Consider the following 17,024-nt stretch of genomic DNA (forward strand, 5'->3'; position numbering starts at 1 on the left):
AAGCCATCAACTTTGTATCATCTGAATGGTTAATAGCCACCCGACTCAGTTACTACTACGATAAACATGAAAAGGTGGATCTGCGGGTGCTGAACCGCGAGCGAGTAAGCGGGGGCCACTGTTGTACTTGCCCAACCGCGCATGCACGCACACACACAAACACACGCCTTGTCCTGCCCGAGAACACCCAACTCGAGTGTGTCACAAACTGCGTTTACTACTGTAATGGGACAAAATCTGGAAATATATTCTACATAGTACGGTATATGTGTCATGACGTGTATTGTATTAGATGTTAAGTTTGAGTAATTTTTCTTAATGCGTATTTAATTCCGTTTGGGCTGAAATGCATGTATGATTCAATGCAGTAGAGCTGAAATGCATGTATGATACAATGTAGGTCGAAGTGGCTGGTGAGTGGTAGTGATGGGAATTCCGGCTCCTTTTAGAGAGCCGGCTCTTTTGGATCGGCTCCCAGATGGCTCCTCAGTTTTTTTGTTGCTTAAATTAATTTAATACCAAAAATAACGTAATATGTGTAAAATGAAGTACTAATGCAAAAAATAGACATCAAATTTATTTATATGGCTTTATTTATATTCTGAACATACTCAACGTGGAGTGCTACAAAAATATAAACAAAGTACAAAGACCCATTTCAAAACAAGGTCAAAAAGTTCCAATCTCTGCATGTGTATATAAGCTTTTAACTATTTACAGTAAAACCAACATAAGTAAGCTTTGAATACCACACAAATTATAAATTAAAATTTGTAAAACAAAAAGAAAAAAAGCAGCATCCAGATAAAGGTTGTAGCTTGTCTTTAGCGAAGATTGGCATGAAGAAAAACCAAGTGCCTCAGCTTTGAGGGGTTGTGATCCTCTTTCTCCTCTGTTAATATTTGCCCTGTTTTGGAGAAGATTCTCTCTGAGGGGACAGATGTTGCGACAACACACAGCCAACACAAAATGGATGAAAATCCCTTGCAATCATTTTACCCAGTTCCTCATCAATTGTGTTCTGTTTTGCTATTTTTATAGCTTTTTGCATAAAATGGCTCATAGAGCTCTGGGTTGTACATCTAGGCAGTTGTGACATTGCAGCAGCAGCAACAGTTGCAGACACACTGGCACCTTCATTAATAGCTAGTTCCCTTGTCTTTTCTCTTCAAATTTTACTGATGGGTAGATATTTCTGATGCGCCTGTGCAGGTTATTTGTGGAGCCTGATCTATGGGATCTTTTAATCTTGCACAGTCTACACGCTGCCTTGGAACTATCATCCATCCATCCATCATCTACCGCTTATCCGGGGCCGGGTCGCGGGGGCAACAGCTTTAGCAGGGAAGCCCAGACTTCCCTCTCCCTAGCTACTTCTTCCAGCTCTCCCCGGGGGATCCCGAGTCGTTCCCAGGCAAGCTGGGTGACATAGTCTCTCCAGCGTGTCCTGGGTCTTCCTCGGGGTCTCCTCCCGGTGGGACATGACCGGAACACCTCACCGGGGAGGCGCTCAGGAGGCATCCGAATCAGATGCCCAAGCCACCTCATCTGGCTCCTCTCGATGTGGAGGAGAAGCGGCTCGACTCTGAGCCCCTCCCGGATGACTGAGCTTCTCACCTTATCTCTAAGGGAGAGCCCGGACACCCTGCGGAGAAAACTCATTTCAGCCGCTTGTATCCGGGATCTCGTTCTTTCGGTCACGACCCATAGCTCGTGACCATAGGTGAGGGTTGGGACGTAGATCGACCGGTAAATTGAGAGCTTCGCCCTTTGGCTCAGCTCCTTCTTCACCACGACAGACCGATACAACGTCCGCATCACAGCAGACGCTGCACCGATCCGCCTGTCGATCTCCCGCTCCCTTCTGCACCCACTCGTGAACAAGACCCCAAGATACTTGAACTCCTCCACTTGGGGTAAGATCTCCTCCCCGACCCGGAGGGGGCACTCCACCCTTTTCCGACTGAGGACCATGGTTTCAGATTTGGAGGTGCTGATTTTCATCCCAACCGCTTCACACTCGGCTGCGAAACGCTCCAGTGAGAGTTGGAGAGCCCCGTTTGAAGGAGCTAACAGCACCACATCATCTGCAAAAAGCAGGGATGTAATACTGAGGCCCCCAAAACGGACCCCCTCAACGCTTCGGCTGCGCCTAGAAATTCTGTCCATAAAGGTTAGGAACAGAATCGGCGACAAAGGGCAGCCTTGGCGGAGTCCTACCCTCACTGGAAACGATTCCGACTTACTGCCGGCAATGCGAACCAAACTCTGACATCGGTGGTATAGTGACCGAACAGCCCGTATCAGGGGGTTCGGTACCCCATACCCACGAAGCACCCCCCACAGAACTCCCCGAGGGACACGGTCAAACGCCTTCTCCAAGTCCACGAAACACATGTAGACTGGTTGGGCGAATTCCCACATACCCTCAAGGACCCTGCTAAGGGTGTAGAGCTGGTCCACTGTTCCACGGCCGGGACGAAAACCACACTGCTCCTCCTCAATCTGAGGCTCGACTTCCTGACGGACCCTCCTCTCCAGCACCCCTGAATAGACCTTACCAGGGAGGCTGAGGAGTGTGATCCCTCTGTAGTTGGAACACACCCTCCGGTCCCCCTTTTTAAAAAGAGGGACTACCACCCCGGTCTGCCAATCCAGAGGCACTCTCCCTGTTGACCACGCGATGTTGCAGAGGCGTGTCAACCAGGACAGCCCCACAACATCCAGAGCCTTGAGGAACTCCGGGCGGATCTCATCCACCCCTGGGGCCTTGCCACCGAGGAGCTTTTTAACCACATCGGTGACTTCAACCACAGAGATAGGAGAGCCCACCTCAGAGTCCCCAGGCTCTGCTTCCTCCAACGAAGGCGTGTTGGTGGAGTTGAGGAGGTCTTCGAAGTACTCTGCCCACCGGTTCACAACGTCCCGAGTCGAAGTCAGCAGCGCCCCATCCCCACTGTACACAGTGTTAGTGGTGCACTGCTTCCCCCTCCTGAGACGTCGGATGGTGGACCAGAATTTCCTCGAAGCCGTCCGGAAGTCGGCTTCCATGGCCTCACCGAACTCTTCCCACGCTCGGGTTTTTGCCTCGGCGACCACCGAAGCCGCGGTCCGCTTGGCCAGTCGATACCCGTCAGCTGCCTCTGGGGTCCCACAGGCCATAAAGGCTCGATAGGACTCCTTCTTCAGCTTGACGGCATCCCTTACTGCTGGTGTCCACCAGCGAGTACGGGGATTGCCGCCACGACAGGCACCAACCACCTTACGGCCACAACTCAGATTGGCCGCCTCAACAATAGAGGCACGGAACATGGTCCACTCGGACTCAATGTCCCCCGTGTCCCCCGGAACATGGGAAAAGCTCTGTCGGAGGTGGGAGTTGAAACTCCTTCTGACAGGGGATTCCGCCAGACGCTCCCAACAAACCCTCACAATACGTTTGGGTCTACCAGGACGGACCGGCATCTTCCCCCACCATCGGAGCCTACTCACCACCAGGTGGTGATCAGTTGACAGCTCCGCCCCTCTCTTCACCCGAGTGTCCAGAACATGCGGCCGCAAATCCGATGATACAACTACAAAGTCGATCATCGAACTGCGGCCTAGGGTGTCCTGGTGCCAAGTGCACATATGGACACCCTTATGTTTGAACAAGGTGTTCGTTATGGACAATCCGTGACGAGCACAGAAGTCCAATAACAAAACACCACTCGGGTTTTGATCAGGGGGGCCGTTCCTCCCAATCACGCCCCTCCAGGTATCACTGTCATTGCCCACGTGAGCATTGAAGTCCCCCAGCAGAACAATGGAGTCCCCAGCAGGAGTACTCTCCAGCACACCCTCCAAGGACTCCAAAAAGGGTGGGTATGCGGAGCTGCTGTTTGGTGCATATGCACAAACAACAGTCAGGACCCGTCCACCCACCCGAAGGCGGAGGGAGGCAACCCTCTCGTCTACTGGTGTGAACCCCAATGTACAGGCACTGAGCCGGGGGGCAATGAGTATGCCCACACCTGCTCTGCGCCTCTCACCGTGAGCAACTCCAGAGTGGAATAGAGTCCAACCCCTCTCGAGAGAACTGGTACCAGAACCCAGGCTGTGTGTGGAGGCAAGTCCGACTATATCCAGTCGGAAATTCTCTGCCTCACACACCAGCTCGGGCTCCTTCCCTGCCAGAGAGGTGACATTCCATGTCCCAAGAGCTAGCTTCTGCAGCCGAGGATCGGACCGCCAGGGTCCCCGCCTTTGGCTGCCGCCCAGCTCACATTGCACCCGACCCCTTTGGCCCCTCTCATGGGTGGTGAGCCCATGGGAAGGGGGACCCACGTTGCCTCTTCGGGCTGTGCCCGGCCGGGCCCCATGGGTGTAAGCCCGGCCACCAGGCGCCTGCCAACGAGCCCCACCTCCAGGCCTGGCTCCAGAGGGGGACCCCGGTGACCCGCGTCCGGGCAAGGGAAACTGAGATCCATTAATTTTACTCATCATAAGGGGTCTTTTGGAACTATCAATTAAATTGAAATGAGTCCATATTTCACTGCGTTTCCTATCCATTTTATCACCTTTCCACCGTGTTGTTTTTTTTCACTATCTAGCTCTCTCGTCTCCTCGTCTGTCTTGTTCGCGTGCTGCTCAGTGTGCTGCTGTGTGTGTCTCTTCTCTAACCCCTTCTCTAAACTGCAACGTGTGTGGGTGTAACCCTCCCCTTCCGGCTCCCAATGAGGTGGGAGTAAGCTCCCATCGTTCACTTCAAAGAGCCGGCTCTCGGAGCCGGCTCGTTCGCGAACGACACATCACTAGCACCACACCCCGTACTCACTCTCAAACTCTCGCGATGTGATTTGAATTGGAGAGACAACAGTTTGAGCCTCTTCTGTTCGCTGACCGCCGCACCACTAGTGACGTGATCTTGGTTAGGAAAACAGTGCTAGCGCCAGAATACTTTGCCGTGCTGCATCAGGATGACGGCATTTTTGTTTTAGTATTGCTATTATCGTTTTTGCGAAAAGCGTTTCCTTCCTTTTTCGTCACTGTCCGGAGGAAAAACGAATGACAGCAGACGGTATGTTCTCTCTTTGCCAAGCTAGTCTTGCTAGCTTGATGCACGTTCGTGGTTGGCAACCTTGGCTTGAAACTCGGATTTAGGTCTTGAGTAAGGCAGGCACAAATATAAATACAATCTTACAGTGAGTTGCCTTATCTGATAAATGTGTACTCTATCCCCAACTATTTATCATACCATAAACCTTACAGGAGAACCCCAAACCCGTGAACAGTTTAGCACCATTGATACGTTGCTTATTCTGCGCCCTAAATTATGACAGCTACCCACTATTAACTATAAATGTTGGGCGGTGCAGTGTTCTCAATTCGAATTTCTAGCAATGTGTTCAACCAGCTCTGTAGCAGCGGTACCTTTTGCTTTTCAACTGAGAGAGTGAGTGACAAGTAATGACATCACATCGGAGGGAATTTGGATTCCCAGTCGTAATAATAATTTAGCATGTGTTCTTCGTGATGTGTATCATGTAGCATGGCCTAACACGGATGGTTGCCCACTCACAAACCAGATATAAAAATACAGTGTGTGTGTGTGTGTGTGTGTGTGTGTATATAGTGTGAGTGTGTGTGTATATATATATATATATATATATATATATATATATAAGTCGTTATATATATATACACACGCGAACATATATGCATGCACAGTGTGTGCGCGTGTATTTATCGGGGCCTGTCAACGCTCTCCCATCATTTGGTTGGACTACTGCAAACACAGCTGCAAGGTTCGGTAGTGTTGGCCAGATCAACATAACAGGGTTGTCGGGATCCACATAATAGATGTCATCCCCAATGAATCTTGGGTGATTATGGATTTGACTGCACTTACCTTTTTAAAAATGACTAATACAAAAAAGTAGTTTTGGTGCCACCCTTTAAAATAACTTTGCCACCGCTGTCACCATCAAGGAAATGGACATACTTATGAGCAGCCTCGATGAGTCATAGTGAGATTAGATTTGACAAAATTATCACAATCTTAGCATTGTAAGCAATTCGCTATCTTTGTAAACAGACAGTGTCCTCCTGCCAGGTCAATATATTTTTTAATCCACTATGACAATTGCAAACAATGAACAAACACCATTTGGTGTATGTTCACGTGAGAACTTGGACTACATTGCCTCAGGAAACATGCGTATGTGTTGTTTAAAATAATGCACTTTAAAATTTATTCATGCTGGGACCCGGTTTGAAAAAAAAAGATTCGTTTTGGGTTCCCAAAATGCTAGTTCGATGTGGTCGAAACTTTTGTGGATACACTTAAACACATTCCAGCATGAACAGGGTTTTAGAGAGATGTGCTAGCAAAATTACTAGATCAGTGGTGTTAAGTAGCAACTGCAGTCTCTCTTTTTAGCTTCTTTCTATTGAAAATAATCTGCTGTCGTCTGCACCATTTTTATATTGTAAGACAAAATAGTATTGAGTCACCTCTCTACATACCAATCCAAAACTTTATTATTATGCGTCACTTTGATGTTCCTACTGTCCCTAGTCCTAAAGAAGCCACAGAATGTGCATGGAAGCAACATTGCACAGAGGACAGGCAGGGCAGGAATGCAGCCAGTCATAATGTCTGGCTAACTCCACTGGCTCAGCTGCTGTGTCTCCCTCTGTTCACATTTGTCCATCTTCAAAGCTGTCATCGCTGTTGCATTATAAATGAAAAGTTTATTGTCTGTTTAAATGGCCGGTTTTGTTTATAGAAATACGTGAGACTATGATACAATGTTTGAAAACTTTTTCTAAATGAAATTCAAACTCAAATCTTTTAAAAGCAAAATTAAAACATACATTTTCCTGGTATTACCTTTTTGAATGCACCTTTTGTATCCACGGTAGTTCACTTTTTCTTTCCTATATGCCCTCTGTTTCTCTGTAATTTAGGATAAATTATTTTCCACGGCAGCAAGGTGGGTGAGTGCCTTAGCACATCTACGACACATTTTTTGAGTTTGGGGATTTGAATACACACTCTGGCCTTCCTGTGTGAAGTTTGCACAATCCATGCAAGCACAGGGGGAACTCCCTTTGCCTGCAAGGGTTTCTTTCTGGGTACTCCGGCTTCCTCTATTCTGAAAATATGCATTTTTGATTCGTGGAAGACTAGATTGTCCGTCGCTGTGAATGGTTGTGTGCATATGTTTCTTGTTTTATGTTGAGAGGGAAGAAATTTAAATTACATTTGACAATAACATTGTATCCAATCCGATTCAAGATGTTCCATTATTCCAATCAAGACCCTTGAAAATCAATTAAATATTGGCATAATTCTTAATTTTTTAGGCTTTGATTTTCTCTCAAAAGTACCACATTCGCCTTCCACTAATTCCACTGATGTCTCTCATGCATGATGACACACATGTGCAACAGTGGTAATCCGGGGTCAGCCGTGATGTAATCGGAAAAGCAGTAGAGCCCTAAAGGGTTAGCAGTATAGCCCTAAAGTTTGAGCAGCAAGCTTTTAAAAAATTAGGCATCTTGTGGCTGATTCAATTCCTTATGAAAATAGACATCTCCCTAAGATATTTGGCTCGTTAGCAATGCGCAACTTGCAGCATAAATAATACGCAAAAACAGCCTTCAATTGCTATTATTGTTGCATATTCCTATTTACCATCTTACTTATTTAATTTCTCCTTGTCCTTTCAAGTTATATTTGAAGTTGAGCTTTCAAAGATTCAAATAATTTTTCTTTCCTCAAAATTCAAGGATATATAGTTTTTTGTTTTTTGTCGTACAACAGCCATTTCCACATGACACGAAATACAATTCTCGAGATCCCCTGTTGGCCCATTAAGTCCCAAGACTTGTGAAAATAACATAAGATAAAATGCACCTGATAGAAATGAGGGCAATGCTTATTGAAGGCTTCAGTGTATGCATAGATGCAATGCATCAAAGGTATGGACGCACCAGAAGGAAACTGTAAGAGGTCTGATAGGCATGATATTTACAAGGTCATTTTGGACTTGACAAAAATAATCGAATGTTCAAGAATAAAGTTTTCAATGTGCAAGGATGAATGGACGTGAGGCTATGATGATAGTTTTGAGTCATTGAGTGTCACTAGTTGAATAAATACAAAGTTTTGAAATCAATGAATGATCAGTTTGATTTCTATATTATGTGTATTTATGGTTTAAATTATGTTAAGTATTTTGGGATCAAAGTTTGTCATCTGACTATCGCGACCCAAACATTTTCTGTCCTGCTTATTTTTCATTCGGGACATGGGTGTGCTCAAGCCTATCCTAGTCGAGGCGGTGTTCACCCTGAACCGGTCCGACAGCCAATAATAGACTGATAATGTAGGCAGTTTGAAATATTTTTAGGACGAGGCTCAATTGCTAGTTATTTTTTTCCCTTGTTGCACAAGGGCCCCAGTACTTGCTGCCGTGAACATGGGTGTTTATTGTAATGTATTAATATAGTTCTCTCCCTGACTCCACTTGTACTATCCTTTTCTCTTGCTAGGTTCTGTTGCATCTTTTTCTGACCAAGTGACCACTTTTATGCAATCATCCAACTATTAGATGTGACATCGATGTTAATCAGCAGAAGCCACCATGTCTTGAGTACAGAAGGGCCCACTAGAGGCCTCCACCCCCACCATGGACCAACTTCCCCCTCCACCATCCATCACCTCAGCCCTTCTGCTGGCCCCGCTCTAGTCCCTAATCTCCCTGCACATGTGAGGAACAGGCTTCCCTGCCCTGGCTCTGTACTGGGCCACCCCTCTGGTCCTCCCGGAGAGATGAGCCTGCCCAAGCACCATCAGTTTGGTAGTGGCAAAGGCGGAGTAATGGGCTCTGACAGGGATCTGCAATCCACTGCCTCCTCCATTTCGCTGTCCTCTGTGAAGAAAGCTCCCAAGAAAAGGCGCCTGTCCCTGGCCTCTCTTTTTAGGTGGCGAGGACGGGAGGCCAAATCAGTTCGCCGAAGGTCTCATGATCTGCCAAACCCTGCTCCAGGTGGGCTTACAGGATTGGACGGTATTGCTAGCGTTGAGAGCATCCACTCCGAGATGTGTTATGAAAAAAACTCTGCCTTCTTCACTGTGACTGGGACAGAGGCTCCCTCCGCTGCTTTTGTTGCTGCCTCCACCTCGTCTGCCTCGGGACCTTGTGTATCAGCCTCCACCCCCTCTTCTGCCAAGCTGGGTAGTGGAGTTGGGGTGGAGTGTTTGGAATGCCCTCTGTGCCTTCTGCACCACCCTAAGGAGAGTTTCCCTGACATCATGACTTGTCACCACCGGTCTTGCATTGACTGCCTACGGCAGTATTTGTGCATTGAAATCTCAGAGTCGCGTGTCAACATTAGCTGCCCCGAGTGCTCAGAGCGTTTCAATCCATATGACATCTGCATGATTCTTGGTGACCGTAGTCTGATGGAGAAATATGAAGAATTCATGCTCAGAAGGTGGTTGGTGGCTGACCCGGACTGCCGGTGGTGTCCAGCGCCCGACTGTGGGTAAGCTTTTTGTTTTGTATTTTTTTAACTGATGTGGGGATGCAACTCACATTGATTTTGAGAATTGTCTAATTGCTTCATTCTTATCAATTTATCAATGAATTGATGAAAAAAATAAAAATGCACTGAAATAAACAAACCAAGTCTGAAAACTGAAATTCCAAAAAGAAACGATGCCTTAAAAACCCCACCTTTCCACATCTCAGTTTTTGCACTTTTGTACATGTGTGGAAAATTTAAAAACGCAATTGATTTAAATCAAACCAGCATAAGGCAGATCTTTTAGAGATCTTTTTAATGCCAGTCCCTATATAATGCCTTTGAACATTGTGATAATTACTTACCAGTACTTAATTCTGCATATTTATAATAGGTGTCATGCATCGAAAAAAAATGAGCGACGAGTAAGAATGCACAACGCTCAAACTTCAAAGGTTTTTCCTTGTGTCATCACAATATTCAGAATCACAATGGTGCATTCATGGTACGTTCACATCAAGAACTTGCAAACACACCGCGTCGTTCGAGTGAGAAGTCAAAATTAATCATCCAGTCCTCGTGCAAGGGTGAAAGAAGTGAAACTCCGGAGACTTGCATATTAACATGAAACAGGGCTAAGAGCCGCACATGGCTCGCGAGCGAGCCAGGCCTGAACCAGACCATTGGGGAATATAAAAAAGTGTTTGCCTTCAGTCTACAAGTACACTGTGACATTGTGTGAGCGTTTGTTTTCTTTGTAGCCCCTCTGTATTTAAATATATATTTTTATTATAAGAATTCAATACTAATTCTTCCATCATGGCTAAATGAAGTGGTCACACAATACCAGTACATTATGTAATACAAGCTATGACTGCAGCCACTAGCTACCTTGTTATATAACCTTTGTCAATTTCTATAATTATAATTCTTATACTATATACGTGTACTCATCATGTCCCTGTATATGAGCTGTGTGTGTGTTTTTTTTTCCTTTTTCCCCCCCCCTTAGGTATGCAGTTATTGCCTTTGGTTGTGCTAGCTGCCCTAAAATCACATGTGGAAGGGAGAGTTGTGGTACAGAGTTCTGTTATCTTTGTAAGCAGCTGTGGCACCCCAACCAAACCTGCGACGCAGCACGACAGCAGAGAGCCCATAGTCTTCGCCTGAGGACAGTTCGCTCCTCATCCCTCAGCTCTAGCCAAGACAGTGGAGCCACAGGTTAATTGACTCAACGCACACAAAAATATGTAAAGCTGTACGACATCATGACACTAATATGTTAAGAATGGGGGCATTCCAAACCCTTGCTGAAAAGGCATGACATTGGTTACATTACAATGTAACCTTAATGGTTGGCCCCAGTCTGTTCTGGAATGCTGCTTGGCTCTTGAGATATTTGCAAAAGTCTTGTGCAGTATGCTGACAAGACATGACACATCTTGAGGTTTTGACTTTTAAAATGTATATTATTGGTCCGTTTTCAAAGCATGTAAGCGTTTGAACATTGAAGTCTTGACACCTCAGTGAAACAAACGTTGACGTTTGATTGCAGGTATGATCTGTGTATTCGGCAAAAATGTTGGAATTGTTTTTATTTCTCTTTGGTTCTATCCTGCCCACAGCCGATGACATCAAGCCATGCCCACGCTGTACTGCTTATATCATTAAAATGAATGATGGCAGCTGTAACCACATGACTTGTACTGTCTGCGGCTGTGAGTTCTGCTGGCTTTGTATGAAAGAGATCTCAGACCTACATTACTTGAGGTTAGTGACTGCATGCTGTGTGCCACAGACACAGTATTAATTATGAATGAACATGGTAGAGCTGTGCGTATTAGATTATACAGTATATATCGTAGTGCGATATAAAAATGTCTACCATACGATATACTGAAACTGCTACACCAGGGAGTGTCCAAACTCGGTCATCAAGGGCCAATGTCCTGTCTGTTTTCCATCTCTCCCTGCTGAAACACACCAGATTCAAAAGATCAGCTCCTCGGCAAGCTCTGAAGAAGCAAGTTGACGTTCTTGAATGTCACAGTTGGATTATGCGTAGGTTGATTAGTCATGTCTATAGAGTGGGGTGCAGGAATGACTTGCTGTTCAGAGCTGGCTGTTATGTTAGGCTGATAGAGTGTGAGCCTTGTAAAAAAATGGAGGCTTAGGAGTTGAAATGCAACCCAAGAGATGTCATGTCTGTTGCGGTGTGGGGAGGAGGGGCAAAGAATGGGGCTGCAGCCAGACCCTTCTCAAAGTGTGCTGATTATCTTTCCAACCATGTTCTGGATGAATGGAAAGATAATCAGATTATCTTTGTGTTGCTTACCAAACTAGTAACTGAGTCCTGATTGATTATTTGTGCATTTTCTGCACTGCCACTTTTTTAACTCAACCAACGACCCCCCCCCCCTCTCAAAAAAAAAAAGCAAAAAAGTTGCGATTAAGAAAAGGCATTTTTGGCCCAGTTTGAAATTTCAAATACCTACACCAAACAATAGCAAAGTTTATGAATGACTGGGAAAGGGTGAACTTCTCCATCTACCATTTTCCCAGTCCGTCAGGTTGTACCTTTTGGGGGAAGAAACCGTGGAGTAGAAAGAAGAAAATTCTTTGGCAATTGGGAACACTGGTTGGTGCCCCTGTTGGCATTGCACTGATCGCTGGCATAGCGATCCCTGCCATGGTTATTGGCATCCCCATCTATGTGGGAAGAAAGGTAAGATTACAAACATTCACATCAACTAATTTGAAAGGTTAATTTGCTTGCTTGGTGCCATTACTGTCAGGCTGCTTCTTTCACACAGTGTACATGTAAATAAGGGGGTACTCGAGGCAGAAAAAAAAAATATAAATATTATTATTTATTTTTTTTTACCCGGTGGACCCGTTTCAGCCCTAATTCAGTTTTTCTTTTGTAATTTGGGACGTACAGTATATAATTATCACATTGCATTCTGTGAGAGGAAGTGACAGCTATTCTTAATTTCCTGCAGATTCACAATCGCTATGAAGGTAAAGATATCTCCAAAGACAAGAGGGCTCTTGTGATTGCAGGTGGCGTGACGCTGTCTGTCATTGTGTCTCCACTGGTTGCAGCAGTCACTGTTGGTCAGTTGACGCTTCTGTTTCCTACATCTTGCGCCTGAAATGAGTCATGCCATTATCTATTCCTTGTTTCACTTTGGGGCGGCCCGGTAGTCCAGTGGTTAGCACGTCAGCTTCACAGTGCAGAGGTACCGGGTTCGATTCCAGCTCCGGCCTCCCTGTGTGGAGTTTGCATGTTCTCCCCGGGCCTGCGTGGGTTTTCTCCGGGTGCTCCGGTTTCCTCCCACATTCCAAAAATATGCTTGGCTGATTGAACACTCTAAATTGTCCCTAGGTGTGAGTGTGAGCGTGGATGGTTGTTCGTCTCTGTGTGCCCCGCGATTGGCTGGCAACCGATTCAGGGTGTCCCCCGCCTACTGCCCGGAGACGGCTGGGATGGGTTCCGGCACCCCCCGCGACCCTAGTAAGGATCAAGGGGTACGGAAGATGAATGAATGAATGTTTCACTTTGCTCGGCCACTTATATTTCTCCTCTATTGCTTCACCATGGCAGAAGACAAAGGAGATGTAATTAATTGATTTTAAAACCACCATCTTTTTGATGCAGTATTAACACTGGTCTGTGTGTGTGTGTTTCTCCGTTGTTTTTCAGGCATTGGAGTTCCCATTATGCTTGCTTATGTTTACGGTGTGGTGCCCATCTCTTTGTGCCGGAGTGGGGGCTGTGGCGTGTCTACAGGCAATGGAAAAGGTGTTCGGATAGAATTTGATGATGACAATGACATGAATGTCGCCACTGGGACAGCAGCCACTGGTAAGCCCTTTGTCTGACCACCATTGACAGTTCTAAGTAACCTGCAAACCATAAGTGCACTTTACTCAACTCAACTGTATTTATAGAGCACTTTAAAACAACCACCGCTGGATACAAAGTGCTGTACATGGAGTAAAAAGAAGTCCTACAACAAGAAATAATATAAGACAACAAATTAATACCGAAGACGGTAGAATGCGCAAAATGGATAAAATAAACAATAAAGTCTCATGCTGAGTCAAAAGCCAAAGAATAAAAATGGGTTTAAAGACGGGCAGCGAGGGAGGTTGCCAAACGTTCAGCGGGAGGTCATTCCAAAGAGAGGGACCAGCGACGGAAAAGGCTCGATCCCCTCTGAGCCTCCGCTTATAGTTTTTTCATGATTTCATCATTTGTAGATTCCACGTCTGTGGCAGACACTCAAAACAATCCCAGTATCAGCGAAGGCAGTGTTGGGGGTCTGACAGGCAGTTTGAGTGCCAGTGGCAGCCAAATGGACAGGCTTGGGGCTATGAGGGACACCCTCAGTGAGACAGCATCCACTACGGCCCTTGCCGGAGCAAGCATCACTGGCAGCCTCTCCGGCAGCGCCATGGTCCACTACCTAAGCAGGTACAGAGGCGGTGACACATGCAGTAGGCTTTCCATGTTGACATTAGTGCCATGTCAAAACAACTCTCTCACAGGTTGGAAGTGCAAGCTGATGTGCAAAAGGACCATTGCAGTCTCAGCGGTGAATCTGGTACTGTCAGCCTCAGCGTAATCAGCGACAATACGAGCACGAAAGCCATGTCTGGATCTGTTATGACTGCTCACATTCCCCTTGAAAGGTATGAAGTACAAATCCATATACAGTCAAACCTCTTTTCAACGTACCCCATTTACGTTTCCACCCCGATAACGTTCACATTTCAAATTTCCGATTACATGTAATTCATTTTCCATTTGCTGATTTTTGCTTACAACGAACACCTTTTCCCACAAAATAGTGAAAAGGCCTGAGAGAGCACGAGAGCGAGACAACGTATTTATGTTTGTATAAGTGAGCGGCACGGTGAACGACTGGTTAGCACCTCCGCCTCACAGTACAGAGATCATGGATTTGATTCTGGTCCCCAGCCTTCCTGTGTTGACTTTGCGTGTTCTCCTCGTGCCTAATCCGGTTTCCTCCTACATTCCAAAAACATGGCAAGGTAGAATAATTAATCACTCAAAATTGTCTTTAGGTGTGATTTTGAGTGTGAATGGTAGTTTGTCTGTGTGTGCCCTGCGTTTGGCTGGCAGCCAGTTCAGGGTTTACGCTGCCTACTGACTGAAGTCAGCTGGGATAGACTCCTCTTGTTTTGTCACACCTCTGTGTCCTTTGTCTTAAGAGATGCGACCAGTATGGAAGTCCAGGTGGATATTGAATCCAAGCCTGCCAAGCTACGCAACCACAGTGGCAGCAGCAGCATGGATGACAGCAGCCATGTGGGCCACTGTGGCTGGACCTCCCCATCTAACGACTGCTTGACGTCCGAGGGCCGAGGAACATCCGCCAAGTGCCTGTCTTTTACCAACTCGGGAGGCAAACTGCAGAAGAAGGGGGACAGAGGTACAAAGATCAACGATACAAGGGAGGACATGGATGCTCAGCTTTTGGAGCAGCGTAGCACCAACTCTTTGGAGGTTGACTCTCCTTGTCTGAGCGGCAGTCTGCCCTCCGTTTCAGACTCCCATTGCAGCCACTTCTCGGAGTTCAGCTGCTCCGATCTGGAGAGTATGAAAACGTCGTGTTGCCACGGCTGCGGCGGAGGCAACTATCACGCACACTTCGCCGCCGTCAGCCCCTTACCTGAGGTGGAGAATGACAGGCTGGAGACCAGCCCCGCTTCACGGGCCCCATCCCAAGTTGCCCGCTCGCCTCCCTCCTCTCATGCTGCAGAGCTCTCCTCCCTCCACTTCATCGCAGAGAACATCAGCCTGGTGTGGGACTCTCAGAGAAACACTTCACAGTTCATAAAAAAAAGCAACAAAAATCACCACCCACTACAACATAGCAATCAAACTCGGCACAGGAATCAACGCATGCAGACTGACGTATAAAATATCAAAATCACAAATGTTGCATAGATTCTCCACCTTTTCAGTCGGTCAAGTCACAACCTTCAGATCAACAGAAATCGGTTCATGGAAAAAAGACCCAGATGGATGCTTGCATGTCAACTGGCTGCAAAATGCTCTGTCATCATTGGTGGGAGGAGTTGTTGGAGGTTTGAGATGAAACCACTGTGCCACCTTGGATCAGTGCCACAGTCTTGTTGTTCCTGTGAAGAGATGCTGCTCCGTTGAATTGTGTGGTGCTTCTTTAGAGGCCGTGATTGAGAACAGAGGGAGTCACTTACTTTGGATGCTAGGATTCCATGAAATGCTATGGAATGTTTGATCATGCCTCATTAAGGAGGAAGAGTGTGTGTTTAGTTTTTTTGTTTTTTTTTGCGTGTGTTTGTCCACTCATGGTGCCTTTAAAAGCAGTACGTGTTCTCCGTATCTCTCGCTCTCTCCTGTTTGTCTCAAGACCTCCCTGACATTGACACATTCCATACTGAAGAATGTGGGTTACTTTAATTACCAATTCAGAGCCAAGTTAAACCTGCTAAATGAACACATTGCAATTGCCTACCAAAGACAGCGCTCAGTCTCTTTGATTTGTTGCCAGCTGACACACTAGTGCGTTTTTTTTTACGGCAATGAACAATCCATATTTTCTACACAGTTGCCTGTTTTTTCTGTAATATTGTTAATCCACAAGGTTCTAGACATACTGCATGCTGTTGCGATTTGTCTACCTTGTTAATTTCTGCCACTGTTGTGTTGGCTATCAGTGCTGCTACACAGACTTGTGTATTATTTATTTATTTTTTGTACACAGCTGTTTCACCTGACCTTCTGCTCAATAGCTGCACCATGTAGGTGGCTACAAGCAGTTTGAATTGTAATTGGACCCAGAAATGTTACTGAATCAACTTTTTCATTCTATTGAGTGAAGCTACGTGCTACAACCCACAACAAATTTCTCTATCACCAAAACTGGTCCTGACTTAAACACATTTGTGCCAGATGGAGTTGTGTAGCGTATTGTAGTTATTTGCTTTAGTACAGATGTGTAAGTGCATATCAAATTCCAAAATAAAAAACACATTTGTTCTCATGTTTACAGAATTGTGTCCTTCCGAAATCGTTTTTTTTTTGTTTTGTTTTTAATGCCATTTTCAAAACTGAGACAATGGATCCAAACTGTTCCAGCGTGAAAATGTTTTATTCATTCAGGACACTTGATGTCAATTTAATGTGTGTGTGTGTACTAAAGTCATTTTAATTTCTGATTGGTTTGAGTCTTGAGTATTCTTTAATCATCATGACATCATTGGATGTTCTGATTGTGGCTTATACATTAGTGGAGTCATCCCAACGCTACAATAAATGTTTTTGATATTTTAACTCAACTGTAACATTTTATTGAAATTAAGGTGCAAACATTTTATGCTCAATCAGATGCATTTATGGTCAGAGCCAGCTTTTTTTTAATTACCGGTATTTTTTTTTTATTCCACGTCTAAGTATTCTACATCTTAATACATGGCCACAGCATTTCAGCTCA

General features: G+C 45.7%; 1 protein-coding gene across 2 annotated transcripts; it reads left to right on the forward strand.

Moving 5' to 3' along the window:
* The first annotated feature begins 4,891 nt into the window (after positions 1–4,891).
* Positions 4,892–16,795, forward strand: LOC127600786 (E3 ubiquitin-protein ligase RNF19A-like). Of its 2 annotated transcripts, XM_052065580.1 has the most exons (11): positions 4,892–5,059; positions 8,542–9,537; positions 10,529–10,737; positions 11,142–11,286; positions 12,079–12,241; positions 12,519–12,633; positions 13,223–13,384; positions 13,783–13,996; positions 14,071–14,214; positions 14,758–14,978; positions 15,096–16,795. In XM_052065580.1, the coding sequence occupies exons 2-11, from the start codon at positions 8,612–8,614 to the stop codon at positions 15,467–15,469; spliced, it is 2,673 nt and encodes an 890-aa protein (XP_051921540.1). In that variant the 5' UTR covers positions 4,892–5,059; positions 8,542–8,611; the 3' UTR covers positions 15,470–16,795. The 2 variants fall into 2 exon arrangements, with proteins under 2 accessions (XP_051921540.1, XP_051921539.1); XM_052065579.1 differs by having other exon boundaries at positions 14,758–16,795.
* Positions 16,796–17,024: the final 229 nt, after the last annotated feature.

This window comes from Hippocampus zosterae, chromosome 5 (assembly GCF_025434085.1).
Source record: "Hippocampus zosterae strain Florida chromosome 5, ASM2543408v3, whole genome shotgun sequence".
Classification (NCBI taxonomy): Eukaryota; Metazoa; Chordata; class Actinopteri; order Syngnathiformes; family Syngnathidae; genus Hippocampus; species Hippocampus zosterae.